At 42.4% G+C, this 16,521-nt stretch overlaps 2 protein-coding genes across 2 annotated transcripts; one reads left to right on the top strand and one right to left on the bottom strand.

Moving 5' to 3' along the window:
• Positions 1–3,082: 3,082 nt before the first annotated feature.
• Positions 3,083–5,917, bottom strand: LOC128712242 (probable RNA-binding protein 19). The gene is made up of 5 exons (XM_053807137.1): positions 5,882–5,917; positions 4,817–5,812; positions 4,203–4,752; positions 3,518–4,118; positions 3,083–3,443 (listed from the first exon to the last, which is right to left on the bottom strand). The coding sequence occupies exons 1-5, from the start codon at positions 5,915–5,917 to the stop codon at positions 3,083–3,085; spliced, it is 2,544 nt and encodes an 847-aa protein (XP_053663112.1).
• A 725-nt stretch (positions 5,918–6,642) lies between these two features.
• On the top strand, positions 6,643–9,510 carry LOC128713499 (protein kintoun). Its single transcript, XM_053808359.1, has 3 exons — positions 6,643–8,942; positions 9,007–9,127; positions 9,220–9,510. Exons 1-3 carry the CDS (start codon positions 6,643–6,645, stop codon positions 9,508–9,510), a joined length of 2,712 nt encoding a protein of 903 aa, XP_053664334.1.
• Positions 9,511–16,521: the final 7,011 nt, after the last annotated feature.

The raw sequence follows: 16,521 nt of genomic DNA, 5'->3' as shown, positions 1-16,521 counted from the left end.
TATTATCGTTATTACTTTGTTGGTCGTAAGCATTGACGTTTCTAGTGCTTATTATTTATACCAAAAAAAAAAAAACCATCGCTTTCATGACCAAAAGCTTACTGCAAGCGCTTACCCCTTTACACGTAGAGTAACGATAGAATGTAACACTAGTCCACAACGAGCAGAGCTTATCCATTTATCGACATCAACCTCTAGTAGTATCGATCACTAAAACGGCGCCATTGGAAAGAATGAATCGGCAAGGAGCGTTCCATTGTTCACTGCAGGGTGTTCACGCTAAACAAAGGAAGGAATATTGCAAAGGGGTTTGGGGAGTGTTTTAAATTGTTTACGGGAAATGAAGCATGTTTCGTTTATTTACATGGAATTATGACTTCTGATTATTATGATTTTAATGTTTCAAGTATTTTGTTTACAAATTTCATTTAACCATTTAGGAATGATTTAAAAATCACATTTTGGAGTTCAATGGCGGTCATCAACTTTTTTTTCTATCGCAAAGAAAGCAAGATTAATAATTCTTTAATAAATAATAAATAAATATAAAAATTCTTGAATAATTAAGTAAAACCTACTATTCTGTAAAAGATTCTGTAAAAGTTAACAAGATTAACAAATAATTTTTTCAGAATATTTGATTCGTTCCAGTTTTAGCAAAATTTATTTCAAATGGTTGAAAACCCTGTACTACAATTTTAATATTATTTTGGAGATAAAGTATATAGTATGTTAGCAAACCGCTCAATGGCTGTCGAAGTAGTATTGCAATTGTTTTTTGTTCCTCTATTTGTTTTTATTTAACATGTTAGTTGTTCATCTTCAAACTAAATAACTTTAATAATTAATTAAAAAAAACTTTTTTGTTTCCAAGACAAGCTTATAAATATCAATCTTCTAAGCATTTTTATCACTTTAAGCTTGATATCGTTATATTTTCCCCTTAGTAACAAAATATAAAGTACTACACGTATGATCGCACCTGACCGCTCATCCCTTTCGTGCAGGCGTTGCTCTAAATGCTAAACGTTAAGCATATGATTTACCACTACTAGTAAAAAATAAAGCAGAAAACTTCACATTATGCTAGCAAGTAATGACACATTTGTAAAAATTAGATGAAACAAATCAAACGGTCCCAAAGTTTGATATTAAATGAGAGACAGAGTGAGAACGCAAACAAAGATTCTAGACGTTTAATGTCTGGCAATGGCTGTCGAGTTGAATGCAGCACAAACAAAAAAAAATGGCAAACAAGCTGAACGATTAGTGAAGATTAAAAAAAAAAAACTTACAATTAGGCAATACAATAATAATATTGTGAAACTAGTGCACAAAGATACAACGGACAAAGCAAACAAATAAAAGGAAGACTCAAAACAAAACAAAAAAAAACACACACAAACACACACAGAAGTTACAGTGCGAGTCACAGTTTTGTGTGGCTTGCAACCGTTACATGTTTAGTGGTTGATAAAGAATGGCGCATTCGATCAAGTTGCAAGTAGCGTATCTGATAGGAGAAGAATTATAACGAGCGAGCGACAGTATGGTGCCCTAAATCTAAATGGAAACAATGGACTTTTGTTTTGTGGCGGTTTCGAATAACAATACTCGATTTTGCAAATGACACATTTGGTCACCAGCACGTGTATCGGAAGGTACGATTTGTAATTCACCAATTAAGACATGCTCGAGATAAAAAACAAGTCACACTGTATGGACATAACATATCGTCGTTACATCAGTTGCTGTTCGTACGTTGGGACAATATTTACCCGTAGGACGTTTTTTCACAATACGATGAGACTGTTGTTTAGTGTGGATTTAGATGAAAGTTACTAACAGTTGCAAACCTGCATTGAATGTGATTTACAGTGACCGTTCGTTGCACCGATGACCCTTCCCCAGTAGTTACTAGCTTCCCAGTGTTTCCGTAAGAAATTCCCAATTTCCGCAACAAAGAAACGAAACAAACTGCACCGTGTGTACCCCTAACCACTACTGGCGTCTGTCTTTAGTTACACCTGCGCAACCAATATTTTTTCCCTTTTATCGAACACGTTTACAACACTAGGCTTATGGAAGCTACAATATCCGTGAGTTTCATGTCTCCGCTACCGGGTAAATGTCTGAATGTTGTGTCAAAAATATGGTGTAACTGTTTTCTTTGCTGATTTTGCTACATCTTCTGCTCGTCACGGGCGTATATTACTATTGTCCTGGCCTCTAGCCCAAGCGGTAAAGGATATTGGCGTATCACCATACATAGGATAGCGTTTTATAGATTAATGAAAGAGGACGAGACAGAGAGAGAGCGAGAGAGGGAAAAGTGACCACAAACATTTCGAAACCGCTGAAGCGTTTCACGGATTGTCCGTTTGCTATAGCATCGGTTTGAAGCAATTATTACAACCCCCCTGCATCCGTCACACACGATTGTATGGTAAAGTGATTGATCATTACATTCTCGATTAATCCATTTGGCTATGATACGTTCCATAAAAAGAGGAAAAAAAGAAAACAAGACAGTGAGCTATATTGTGAACGTTTCATCTAGCATTACTTAGAATACATAACAAAAAAACAAAAAACAAAAATCGTTTCATTCGCAAAGGAACGGAAGTGAACCCGACGTGAGGCGTACCAAGTTTGAGTATAGCTTACTGTAAGGAAAACCAAACTGTTACTTATGAGATATCAAAATAAGATGAAAAACAAACGATGATGGAAAATGTTTACAAAGTGATTGCGAGTGTCGTGCGGGGAATGTGCGCAGCCAACCACAATGCATTTGTAATTTAGATAAGAAGGTGAAATATTTCTTACTAATAAACTGTTTCGATTATCCTTTCCTAATACAAATAATGTTATTGCTTTCGGGTGTAAACAAAAAAGAGGTTCGCACAGTTATGTTACGCACTGTAGAATCCGTTTATATTTATAACTGCGGATCGTCTAACATCCATACAACCATTTTGTTTGCATGGTTTTAGAAGCCAGTAACAGTACGTGTAAATCTTGTATGATTTACCTCCAATCAATTAAATTACCTTTAAATCCGAACTTACATTTAGAAACTTTAGAAACCATTTTCGTATCCATCATCGTCCTCGTCATCGTTGGCCGACTTCGCGTTGATAAACTCTTCCGTCGACAAAACGGCCTTACCGGTAGCCATTCGCTTACCGCCAGCACCAGCATTGTCGCTGCTAAACTGTACCGCGGTACGTTTGCGCAATTCTTCCACATCGTTGTCCGGTGCTGCCCATTCCAGCACGAGACGACGACCGTACAAATGTGTGCTGCGGCCCAGCGTATCGAAAGCACGCTTTGCATCAGCAGCTTCCACGAACTCCACGAAGCAAAAACCACGATGGCTTTCTTCCGCACTGGCTGCCATTTTCTTCGGCAAGCGAAGCGATTTAATGTCACCGAAGGGTCTACAAAAGCAGAAAATAATTAATGTTAAGAAAATAAAAATATTTGTTGCGCCATGCGACAACGCCATACATACTTGAACAGATCGCGCACCTCCTTCTCGCTTGCCTGGAAGGGAATGTTGCGGACCAGAATTTTGCTGCCCGTTTGTTTTGGTGCTTTAGACTTTTTGCGATCGTTCCCATTTTCCGCCGTACGCAGTGTGCGATCACTGCGCACCAGTTCCACCTTTCGACCATCGAGTTCAATCGATTGCAGGTTCTTTAGCGCATATTCCGCTGTCTGACGACGTTTAAACTGAATGAAACCATAACCACGGCTTTCGTTCTGTCCACTGCCGGAGAGATCCTTGGTTCGCGCCACCTGTACGGAGTGAATAGTACCGACGTTTCGGAACCGTTCCCGGATTGCGTCCTCATTGGTGGTAAAGGAAAGATTTCGAAGAAACAGTGTCGTGCCATCTTCCGGTTCTGTGTCGTCGACATCTTCCTTTTCAGAACCAGCCGGTACGGAGCTTTTTGTATCGATACTAGCCTCCTCGGAAGGTGCTGGTGGAGCCGATGTAAACGTGTTTATAGGCGCCCATTCCAAGTACAAGGGCAACGACAAAAACATGCTGTAGGCTAACTTTTTGAATGCTTTCCTTGCTTCGCTGGGATCGAGATATTCAATGACGGCTGTAATGGAATTGTTTTGCAGGGATTAGTTTTCGATGCAATTTTTAACAACATTCTCATCTTTAAAGGATCGGTATAACGTACCTGTGACGGCACTCGGTGGCAACACGACACGCCCCAACAGTCCGTGCGGTGCGAAAAGTTTGCGCAGTGCCTCCTTCGTGCAACCAGGAGCAAGATTCTTCACCAGTATGACCGTGTTCGAACGTTTCGTCTCATTGGAGCTGAATGCATCCAGCGAAATGCCATGCTCCTGCAGAAAGGATTGCATTTCTAGCACAAGTTCCGTTTCACCGAGAGCTAACCGAACGGCCGCACTCGTGTCGCCCTCGGACGAAACAAGTATTTGTTCCTTCGTAGTACCATACTTCTTGGCCACCGCTTCGGCAACGGCATTCTCTCCCATAAAGAGCGTATTCCAATTGTGGCTTGATTGGGCCGTTTTCTTCAGTGTTTGTTCCTTCTTCTTTCGGTAGTCGTCTGTATTGTCTTCCTCATCCTTGGCGGCCTTCTCGCCTGAGGACACTCTTGCTGGTAAGATGTGAAACATGCGACCTTGCAAGAACGTACCATTCAGCTCATTAAATGCCGTGATGGCATGTTCCGGAATCATGAACGTTACCGTGCCAAAGCCCTAGAAAGCAAAGAAACGATCTCGTTACATACATCAATGCAGTTAAGGTCATTGCTTAACTCACCCTTATCTTGCGTGTGTTGGAATCGATCGGTACATCAACCTCCGCCACCGGTCCGTACTTTTCAAACAGCGTTCGTATGTCATCTTCCTGCACCGAGTAGGCCAAATTGCGAAAAAACATTTTACCGGACTCACAAATCGCCTCAGTGGACGCGTTGGCCTTTTGTCGATCCCACTTTGCTTGCTTGCCCTGTTTCGGTTGACCATTTGCTTCGGAGGCATGTTGGGCACTGCGTGCGGAAAAATCAAATATTTTCACCTGCTTTCCTCCGAGAAAGCTTTTGTCCATCAGCAGCGCCTTCGCTAGCTCGGATTCCGTTTTAAAGCCCACGTAGGCGAACCCGTTCTGTTTCGGTGGAATCCGCACCGAGTATGGTTTGGCGGTTTTGAAGAATCGTATCAAATCTTGCCGCTTTGTTGACGCCGGTATGTTGTGCACCTTGGCCACAAACAATGCAATCGGCTTCTTTGGAGCTTTCTTATCGCCAGATTTCGTTTCGTCCGAAGGTTCAACTTCGCAGGCTGAATCTTCGCTTGCTGGTTTGGCGTCAGATGCTTTTTCCTTGGTTTCCGCATCTTTCTGTTGAAATTGGTTGTCCCATATCGATTTGCCGGCCCGTTTGTGCGCGTCCAGAAACTCGTGAAACTGTGGATCATCCTGATACTTGCTGAGCACATCCTTTGCCGTCTGTGGTTTGACTTTTTCTTTCACCACTTTTTTGCTCTTTTCCACGACCGGTTCGGCCGGCTTTTGGGCATGTTTGCTCCAAACTTTCAGGGTCTTTGATTCGCTCAGCGCCACACACGGTGCCACCGTTATTTTGGACGTGCGAATGAAACTGTTGTTAAAGTGTTTGATTGCTTTTTCCGCATGTTCCTCATTTTCGAAGCCAATAAAGCCAAAGTTTCGAAATTTACCCTCCGGTGTATACTTTAACTGCACATCCGTGATGATGCCGCACGTGCTGAAGTGATTGCGAAGTTTTGCCTCATCGAACTGCAATATAGTCCATTGAATTGGAAATCAACTTCGGTTTGTATATTTCATGAGCTTTTCTTTACTTACCCCGTTAGGGATGTTTTTGATAATGATACGAGACATTTTAATATCGGTAAAAACTGCGCAAAAATGTGCTACAGGCGAATCAATACATTGTGGCGAGAACGTGGTTGATGAAGAGGTGACATCATCGCGAGCAAAGTGACAAATGTGACAAAGCTGTAACGAAACATAAACAAACGGTTGACAGAACGGATCAAGCACGGACTGCCGGCGTAGTTGTGCAGAAGTCTTCTGATGCTGTGTGTGCATGAGCTCACGGAATGCATTGGTGTGTGTGTTTCATTGCTAGTTCGATTTATCAACTATTATTATTCTTACTTCAACAAAACATAAAAATTTACTCGTTTTGGACAGCCATTTAAATGTTTTCTATTCTTTACGATACATGCGATATTAATATAGCATTTCTGTATTCTGTATTTCATTCATTCATGGCTATTCTATTATATTATATTATGCAGTTTATTTTAGTTTTTTCATACGTGTACAACGGTACATAATTTCATTTTTGAACAATTGACACATGAATTAAAAAAAATATTAATTTTGGAATGCCATCACGAATGTCCGCGGGACGTACGGTGTGCAATAGCCTGCACGAAAAATATGTCACAAATAAAAAAAAACTTGCCGGGGTCTTGGCAACGAAACACCAGCAAATTTATCTTGTTATAAACAAAGTATACTGCGTAATAGTTATTTTCGTTCGTTATCGTTACCGGCCATAATCAGTCCATATTGCTCGCCACACATCGCATCCAAAGATGTCGACGAAGGATTTTAACATCTCGCGAGACGAGTTCCGAAACATCACACGCTGTTTGGACAATGAGGAGTTCCGTGACCTGTTCATGGAGTACTGCAACGAGCTGCGGGATAATAAGAAACAGTATGAAGACGAACTGTCCCTGCTGGAAGCGCAACGAGGATACGACGTAAAGTTCCTGAAGCCGTCGCCGGGTTACGTAATCAAAACAATCGTTGACGGGAAGCAGAAAGGATTCATTAACGTGTGCCAGTGTGATCTGGTGCAGAAACCTACCAGCACCAGCGGCGTAAATGAGGACGGTTCGAAGGGTCTGAAATGGAGCATCCCGTACGCTCAAACGCAGCCGAGAAAAGATTACGACAACAAGCGGGTTGAGTGCACCGTGTATGATGTTATGTTTCATCCGGATTCGTTGCATTTGGCCTCCAAGAATGGGGGCTTCCGTAAGCTGCTCAATGATACATCACTCGACGCAGTTGAGAAGGCATTCAAAGTGAAGCTGGATCGGGCCAATCTTCGCTTTCCGAAGCTACAGTACAAAGGTACTCCAAGTTCCTCGGTAGTGCGAAAGAAGATGCCCCATTGCGATAGTTTACCGAAGGACGAACTGTTCGACAAGCTGCTTCCGCCACTGCCAAATGCACCAAAATCCAAGGAAGATTTAAAACTTTCCGAAAACATCATCCCCAAACCGCATAACGAGCGCACGGGGAAAACAAAAAATAAGGAAAACGTTAATCGAACGGCGGTAGTTGGTATGGGCAATAATCCGTTTTACGCTACACCAGAGTACAAAATCATCCAGTGCCGTGATGTCGAGTATGGTGAGATGACAAACGAGCTGGATGCAAAGATCGATGTAACGATTCCCCGCGAGCTCAAGGTGATCATCACGCTGCCATTGCTAAAGTCGGCATCCGAGTGTGCGCTGGATGTAACCAAGACAACGTTGTACTTGGTAAGCGAGAAGCCAGCCAAATACAAGCTGGAGCTAAAGTTGCCCTACGAGGTAAAGGAAAACGAAGGAAAGGCTTCCTTCAACATTGATGAGCGATCACTCTCGGTGACGCTGCCCGTGCTGCGGAAACGAAACATAACACTGCAGGACATTAACAGCGTCAATGCGTCGACCATCCCGCACGCGAAAGAGTCGGGAAAGTTGATCGAAGAAATCAATACCATTCCAGCGGCAAATGTCGATCCACAAATGGGCACGGTTACGGCTGTGCCATCTGTGGTGGTGGAATCGTCCAAGAAAACGGTATTTCCCAAATTTTCTGTCAACAAGATGGAGAATCTTCTAGCATTCACGCTCAACGTCCGGAATGTGGATCCGAGCACGATCCAGCTGGACAACCGTACCGATTCGGTGTACTGTCGATTCTCGAACCTAGGTAATGGATACTTTCCCTGCTTTTACGTGTTCTTTGTGCGGTTCCCTAACGCACAGGTAACGGAGGTTCAGCACGAGGAATGGGACAACAATCTGATCATTCAGATCACCCTCAACACGGCGAACCTTTCGTCCTATCGTGCTGGCCCGGGAGAACACGAAACCGTGGAGTATTCGATAATGGAAGATATTTCAGATAAGATTAATAAATTCGGGAAGGAAATCGAAGACGACAGCCTGTGTATAGCAGTGGTACGTCAAGCAAAAGCTTCCGCGAAGGTAAAATCGGACGAACGGATGAGTATCGAGATTACCAAGCGGGAGGAAACCGACCAATCGCAGCACGAGGCAATGAATGAGATCGAAACGGAAAAGGAGGAAGAGAAATCTTCCCTGCCCGAAGGTTTCTCGGCCACCTCTGCCGATGAGTGCGACGAGAAGGATGGTTCTGAGGCGGAGAAGGCCAGAACATTGCTGAAGGCGAAGAGAAACTCGCGCAAAAAGAAGAAGCAGCGTTCGCTGTCCGATTCCTTCTGCGATAATTTGAAGGTGATTGTAGAAAATGAGGCCACCACGGGAAGCTTCGAACAGCCGAAGGTTGGTGCGAAAGTGGAAACTCCACAGCCATCAGCTAAAGCGGGTCCGGACACTCCGGAAACGAAGGCGAGAAAAGCTCGCAGCGTATCGGAGTGCTGTCCGGTGAAGGAATCGGAAGATGAAGTACCGACGCTCACGCGGAAGTATAAGGGCATTCTGAAGCGCAGCTCGTACGATCGTAGCATCAGTGAATGTTCATCCGTGGATGATTTGGGTACATCGGTCGAAATGGCACGATCGATCGGAGAATCGGAGTGTCGGAAGACGGTACGATTCAATAACTCCATTCGGAAGCAACTGTTCAGGTAAGGTTGCGAAGGTTAAGAAGATGTCGGGCGTATGTGTTTTACATTTGTTTTACATTTGTAGATCGAACTCTTGCATACTCACCATGAAGAAGAAAGCTCAAAAAAGAAGAGAAGTGAAGCGCCGTGCCGATGCCCGGCGAATGAGCGAAGGGGAAAGCACTGATAACGACGAAAAAGATGCGGTATGTGCATATCACGCTCTAATCAAAGCGATATGATAAGCGATTTTAGGGTTGCTGCGGGAACCACCATTAATGCATTTGTTTTTCTGCAGCAACATCACGACGATGAGCATTGTTCCAGCAGCGATCAGCACGACGAGAAGGATGCGATGGAGGACGATAGCGGTGTGTCGTTCGATTCGGAATCGGGTGACAAGGAAGCGGTTGCCGTTAAGGAGGCTGGCCTGAACGGTGGCCGCGGGAAAACGGCTTCAAAGCGGAAAAACAACAACAAGGGGGGCACGAAGTCAGCTGGCTCGAAGTCAAACGGTGGTAAGAAGCATGGTTCCGATGCAAAGAACATTGAATTCAAAAGTGATATGATTTTCGATATCGAAATTTAAAGCTAGGTGGAGAGCGAAAGGGGCGCGTTGTTTGTGGCCCTCCAGTACACATTATCCCATTTTACTTATTGTGTTATAATTTAAATTGGCACGTCTCAACGTTGAAGTAGACTGGTAATACATACTTAGATTAGAATGATTTTCAATAAACAAGCCAATATATTGCACAGTTACGGATGGTACTTCCTGCTATACTGCATATCACATGGAGAAATCGATTATCTTCGCTATTTTTCATTACAAACCCAGATTTGCCTACCATTTCTGACTTTCCTTGAATTTGTTTACAATATTTCCTTGGCTCAATATTTCTTTAATTTTTACCCATAACATCTTGGTTGCGTTACGTTATGCGATTGTTGAAGGGTAATTATGCTGAGTGTTTTGTTTTTTTATCCGGGTTATCCGAAGGAGTTGACCTCATACTGCTATCGGTGTTCCGTTTCAGCTATTACTTATATTTCTAACAACAATTTACTGCTTTTATCTCTCGGTTATGGGTGCACCCTGGCCTAGCTGAACGAAAATGTTTATCTAAGCTGTTGGCTGCACGAATGCTTTTGTTGATATTTATGTTAAAGAAATTCTTCTTGTGATAAAGTAAAAGGTCATGTTTTTTAATAGGCGTGTACCTCACAGTCGAAACTGTACCTCAGTTTCTACAACAGTTTTACAAAGTTTGATTTGCTCACGTACTTGACTGAAAACACAATATTTAAATATAATACCATCGAAAGCACATACACCAACAGGGAAAAAATAGTCCGGTGTGTTCGTAAAATGGCCTTTAAATGTTGGTCGTTGATTGATTTGATGTTGATTCCAATAAATTTCGTTGGTATTCACTAAAAGTGTCTCAATATCATCATTTTTCGTTGATTGAACAAATAATAAGTAGTAAAATTGTTACATTTATGAGCAAACATTTGAATTTGGAAAGATCAACTCAACTAGTTTGTCGAGATAGTTAGAGAGAAGTTAGGACCTACAAGTTTGATGACTACGATACAGGCTGTAATACATCCATATTTGCTGATAACTCCGACTCCGACGAAGTTCCGCTGGATGTTCATAAGCAATACAAAGGTAGTAATAAAACGAGTGACACATAATTCTAACTACAGAAAAACATTATCAGGACAACTGGCGACTGGAGGGCTTGGATCGCTCAGCAATGGCATTATTATTAAGATTTAATGACCACTAGGAAATGGGTCGTCAGCGTAGTATAGTGCTCTGCCATAAGAGTTACAGAGAGTCGTACTAACTGCTCAAACAGTCAGTTCCAACAGTACTTATCCGACACATTTGCACAATCATTTGTCACATGTGACTGAAACAATTGGTTTCTCAATGTTGCATACGACACTACAGCCAAAGCAAGGTAGATAAACTCCGAACTCTGGTATGCAACTCCGAATTCGAGTTCAGAGTAGTCCGGAGTTTTAGAGTTGTCTTCAGAGCGTTTTGGAAGTGTAAATTAGTATTAGCTTCGAAGTAAGAGCTCTGTTAGGTGGATGTAGGTGCACCACACATAAGCAGTCCCTCGAAAACTTCAGCTTCTTCAAGCTTCAAAAATTCAAATACACTTTTGAAACTTACTCCGAAACTGAACCCTGAGGATTCTTACCGAAGTCCAAGATCGATAAGCGGATGTAGTGGAATAAGCTCCTCACATATCATAGATTACTACCTTTTTTATGAGCGGTCAATAAAAGTTCTCGGATATCAGAACTTTAGAGCTTTATCAAGGCATCACGTCCTCCAAGAGAAGTTCGTCTATCAGTCAGATGTTATCAACAGCGAATGCTCTTTGCTAGTAATTTGAGCATGTCCTTAGCTCCTCTGCCACGCTTTTTCTGCCTTTTCTGTCATTGTAGTGTACTCGTTATTCTCAGAGCAATAGAAAATATTCAACTTCTTGCGTTCGGAGCTCAAACTTCTCAGTACAGTACGCACAATACTTACCGATTTGTACATAAATAAAGAGATGTTTCCTTGTGAGCATTTGTTCTGCTGGTCAGATGTTAGTATCTAAGCTATTTGACAGGACAAGCTCGTCAAGAAGATGCCGGCTATGTTGAAACGAAACTGTCACATTTTGTGTTTTGCTAACGAATTCGTTACTCGGCAACCGAGCGGACTGTTACCAAAATTTAGCTCCAATGCAATCTTGGATTACTCATTTCAAAATATCTAAAGTTAATGAAGTCACAATTGATATGGTTGGATCCATCCATTTCAGCAAATCTGTGCAGTTTCATAAACTTTGTTTTAGACAAATTGTTAACATTATGGGAATTATGATGGTCAATTCATCAAAATGATGGTACCATTTCATCATCATAAAATCCTCCTCCCACTGCAAAAATAAAAAAAAACAACATTTAATTCAACAAAATCAATGAAATCTAATACTCCCCCCCCCCCCCCCACTTCCACGGCATCACACAATCGTTAGAAAGAAGAAGCGGGAATATCAAAAACATTCGCCCGTCACGCATTCGGCGGCTAATTAGCGTGGCCAGCGGAAGTTGGTTAAATTATTCATCTTGAGTGCCAACGAGGAAAAAAAAAAAGAAATGGCAGCAAACAAAATTCGAGGAAAAACAAATCCCCATCAGCAACGTGCAAGGGCAGCCGCGAGCGCCTGACGAATATCAAACTGGTTTCTTCCTGGTCCGTGGCGGATCCCGTGCTGTTCCGTTGCGGTACAGCAGTGCGAAAACGCCAAGCTGGCACAGGCCGAACGCCCGCAACGCGGAACGGTGAAACAGAAACAATAATCACACAAACAAGCGGCGATAAATGTGGTGTCGATTTTTCTCACCGTAATGTGGGCCTTCCCATTCACACTCCAACCCCCCCACCGGGGGTGTTTTCTTTCCGGTTGCCCATGGAAATGGCATGCCGGACCTGACCCATAAAAAGCCGATCTAATTCATGACTCATTAGCCTCCCGGTTAGGATTTGTGTTCGGGGCGCACAAAACGGAAGGAAAATTGATGAGCAATCATATATAAAACGGACCGCCGTCTCTCCCAGCTTGGCCACCGATTGGCCAGCCGAGTGGAGTGTGGTCGGGGCGTGGGTGATCACTGATCGATTGAGCAAACCGTACCGACACCGAGGGGGGACGTACCAATCGAAAGATGCATACCAATCAACCGTTTTTCAACGTAACGCACCAACGCCACGAGCAAGTGAGCAGCAGCGGGCCGTGAGCAGTGAGCAGTGAGCGCGCGGTGTGAGTCGGTGGGCATATTTTTGGCGCTCTACCGCACTTATCAACAGGTGAAATGCCGTGCGGGAAAACTCGTACAGCCCGTGTGCAAGAAACGGCAAGGAAAACGGGAAGCAGCACACAGGTGGGACGCGTAATGTATGTTTTATTTCACCAACAGAAAACATTGTTTCGCACGCGCACTCTCACCAGCCACGCGTTGCCCATCGGCTGCTCCATTGTTTGTGCACGGTGGAATGAAATCGGCTCGAGCGTTTTAGCGCGAACTGCACTTGACTTTGTGGCCGTCGGTGCGTAACATTCTGCAAACACAAAAAAAAAACCGAATGCGTTGTTTGTGCACCGTTTGAGGATTCGTTTATTTCGATAGCACGATAAAACACTAAAGAAGTCACTTGTGCGTGTTGGTTGGGCTGTATGAACTCCACGTTGGAATTTGTTGAGTGTAATGGTTTAATTGGGTTGTTTGATTTGCTCGGTTTTAGTAGCGAGCGGGAATGCAAATAAGCTTCCAGCGTTGGTTAAACGAGCGCAAATCGTGGACCCTTATGGGGATTTAATCATGCATTCATATGTCGGAGGATTATTAAGAGTTAATTAATTAAATTTTAGCTAAAATTTATTATATTGCATTAAAAATGAGTTAGACATTGTAGCTTAATTAAAAATATTTTTAAGACATCTTGTGGTAAACCTTATCTGTAACTTAGAACCATCCCCTTTCACACCATATCGACCCATCGAATGGTGCTAAAGACCTGCCATGAGCGCAGTTACGCGGTCTCCGCCCGGGTGCCGCTCCGTTTACCGCGATTTCTATCACTTAAATTGAATAGCGTTTGTGGAAATCTACGATAACGGTTATCGATTGTCGTGAGCAGCTCGTTAAAATGGCGCACTGCACCGTGCCCTTGAGATGGTGGCGATGGTGAGCTATCGATTCGGCATATTGCGATACCAAGTGAATCACGGATCGATCGAATCAAACCATTAGCGGGTTGTATTATTGAATCAAGTGCGGCAGAAATAGAAGTAAGTAAAGATTCACAAGTTATTTGTTACGAAACACGTTCTAATGCATTTAAAATCTCTAAAGTTTTTGGTTATTTGATAGGTTTTTCATCATTGTGAAATAAATGATACAAATAGCCATATCTACAAATGTCTTGTTGATTGGATTTGTCTTGAACATTCGGAAGTTTATATTTGCAATTAATTAATGATGTTTTTAAAAAAATTTAATTGATTTTTCCTTTCGAAACAATTCTGGAAAAACAAGCTGTCAGACCATTTTGTAGAACTAAACAATAAAATTGAAAACGAAAACTCCTCCCTCTCTCTCTCTCTCTCTCTCTCTCTCTCTTAAGGAATAAATATCATGATAATACATATTGAGTTTATAAAGAGGAATCGAATTCTAAAATTTTATAGTAAATTTATCCCAAAAACTAGGTTTTACTTAAATAAAAAAGGACAAAAGAGATTTTTATGTCTGCAAATAATTTAATATATTCTACATTAGTTTGCTCATCCCACTTTTTTCGTCTAACCCGGTGGGGTTTTTCCTAGTTGCAATATTGTTTTCCTCAATGCTTTTTCAAATTAATTTAGTTTTTTACTCTTTTTTTGTTCTATTACCTCTATTTACATATTCTTTTACCTTTTATTAAATAAAACCTACAGTTTTTGCTAATTTTTATGTGAACAACAAAAAATTAAATTAAAAATTAATAAACTTGCATTAAACACCTTCTGCCACGACGAGCCAAAGGTTGGATCCTTTTAAACATTTTGGAATGTTTAAACCAAACATTATTCAACAAAGTGTTGCCGGGCTTGATTTCCATTGGCTGGCTTGGTTGTTGTCTGTTCCGCGAAGGTTTTGGGCCATTAGGGAACTCTTACGCCTCTGCTTTTACGATGCCCATAGCTGAACAGTATGTTTTGCATATGGAGAACCTCACGGCAGCCATGATCTGCCGGGCCGAATCATTAACTTCATGAAGCTCCAAGTATGTTGGATGGCCCAGTGGGTTTCATTCCGCATGCAGATAGAGATTTTATTATCTTAATTAACTTAATAAATGGAACTCGCTGGAGGAAAGTTTAAGGCATTCGAACGGACGCTAGAGGGCGCTGTTTGAAGATGTTGAATAGTTCCAGTGGATTAGGCCATTTCTTCCCCAAAACTCAAATCGAGCTGATGTTACTAATTATAAAAGTTTTAGTCATGTCATGTCTGATTATTTTGAAAATGTAAAAATGTTTACTTGGGCCGTTAAGTGAATAAAGTTTTCGTTATGTATTTCTTTAAAATTTTGGATTTGTTAACACAATCATTTAAAGCAAATCAAAACACATCGTTAAAATGTCACTATTGCTATTGCTAATGCTATTTGTTTCTATTATCAAATGTTCCTTCAATACATAATTTCATAATTTAGTAACAATTAAACACTTAACTTAAACAACTCTTAACAAGTGTCATAAAGAAACGAAAGCAATCCGTCAAAGAACACAGTTGGAAATATTTAAGCAATCCGCAGAGAAATAGTTACGTCGTCGAACTAGAACATCATTGCCATGGTAGTCAGGATTCTTTGAGCGAAAATAGAAAGCGAGCATGCTTGTTGTTGCAGCCTCAAATGGTCCCACGGTGCCACACACGCACACGGTCTGTTTGCTTAGGACCCGAGTCACACATTCTTGCTTCCAGTCTTCATAATCTGTTCAAATAGTCGCCTTTTCCCGCGCCATGCTTTTATTCCAAGTTTTGGCCAACTCCCGACCTCTTTTGTATTGCAACAGTCACAAAGGGTAAGTTTTTAAAAGTTAAGGTTTTTAGTAGAATAAAATCCAAGTAGGTGTTAGTGTATAAAACTCGCTGCGTGTGGATGCAATTCCACTCCTCGCACGGTTCATTTGGGCGAAAATGGCGTAAATGGCGTTCCGGCGGTGATTTCGTCGTCCGGGAAGAATGATAAACCGAACGGCCGTGTGTGTTCCCATTTCCCTATCGGCATACCCCTCCCCCGGGGACCACCTGGTTTTTTCTTCCCCTTATTTTCACCCTTCCCAACACTCGTGGGGGTGGGGGGTTGTTAGTTTGCTTTGGTTAGGTGCTTTTGTTTTGAATTCCAAATGATGAACACCCTCGCCTTCCGTCGGTTGTGAGGGAGGGTGGTGGGGTGGGTGGGTGAAGGAGAAATGTTTTAATCGATGGTTCAAATCACTGACTTTTTCCTTTTTTGTTTTGGGAACTCTTTTTCATTCTCTCTCCCTATCTCTTTCTCGCTCCCCCTTCAAGTAGCTAGCAGGACGAAAGCATTTGTTCAGCTCTTTCACCGTCAGGCGTACGCAAGGTCACAAATATACAGTTGGCCGTATTTTTGTATTTTTTTTTTTGGTGAGTGTGTTTGTGTGTTGTTTTGTTTGCCCAAGCGTAAGCACATCACGTTATCAGCGGGGGGGGAGCTGCCTTAGTGCCTTAGTGCCGCCGTGTGCAAGCATTTGGCAAACAAACGTGTTGCAAGCTATCGGGGGGTTCTTTATCAGAGTTCCGGATTTTCCTAGTTACCTCCCGCCCTCCCCTTGGTTGTTTCTTCCCCATCCACCCCCGCAGGATGGGGTGTGAGCAATCAGCCACATGCCAGCCGTCACTGCCGTTTGCCGGAAACTGTGTCGCTAAATTATGTCTCCGTCGGCAGTGTGCAATTCGTCGAAACCGACCGCTTCAACTCCCGAGCGAACGAACCCACCGTCATCTG

Source organism: Anopheles marshallii, chromosome 3 (assembly GCF_943734725.1).
Source record: "Anopheles marshallii chromosome 3, idAnoMarsDA_429_01, whole genome shotgun sequence".
Classification (NCBI taxonomy): domain Eukaryota; kingdom Metazoa; phylum Arthropoda; class Insecta; order Diptera; family Culicidae; genus Anopheles; species Anopheles marshallii.
This window is presented reverse-complemented; position numbering and strand designations above follow the sequence as displayed.

Bases quoted from the DNA above. Each gene is read 5' to 3' on its own strand.
- LOC128713499 (XM_053808359.1), top strand. From the start codon at position 6,643: ATGTCGACGAAGGATTTTAACATCTCGCGAGACGAGTTCCGAAACATC. The intron at 8,943-9,006 runs GTAAGGTTGCGA...TTACATTTGTAG, and splicing joins ATTCGGAAGCAACTGTTCAG to ATCGAACTCTTGCATACTCA. The intron at 9,128-9,219 runs GTATGTGCATAT...GTTTTTCTGCAG, and splicing joins ATAACGACGAAAAAGATGCG to CAACATCACGACGATGAGCA.
- LOC128712242 (XM_053807137.1), bottom strand. From the start codon at position 5,917: ATGTCTCGTATCATTATCAAAAACATCCCTAACGGG. The intron at 4,753-4,816 runs GTGAGTTAAGCA...TTTGCTTTCTAG, and splicing joins CCAACACACGCAAGATAAGG to GGCTTTGGCACGGTAACGTT. The intron at 3,444-3,517 runs GTATGTATGGCG...CTGCTTTTGTAG, and splicing joins GAGGTGCGCGATCTGTTCAA to ACCCTTCGGTGACATTAAAT.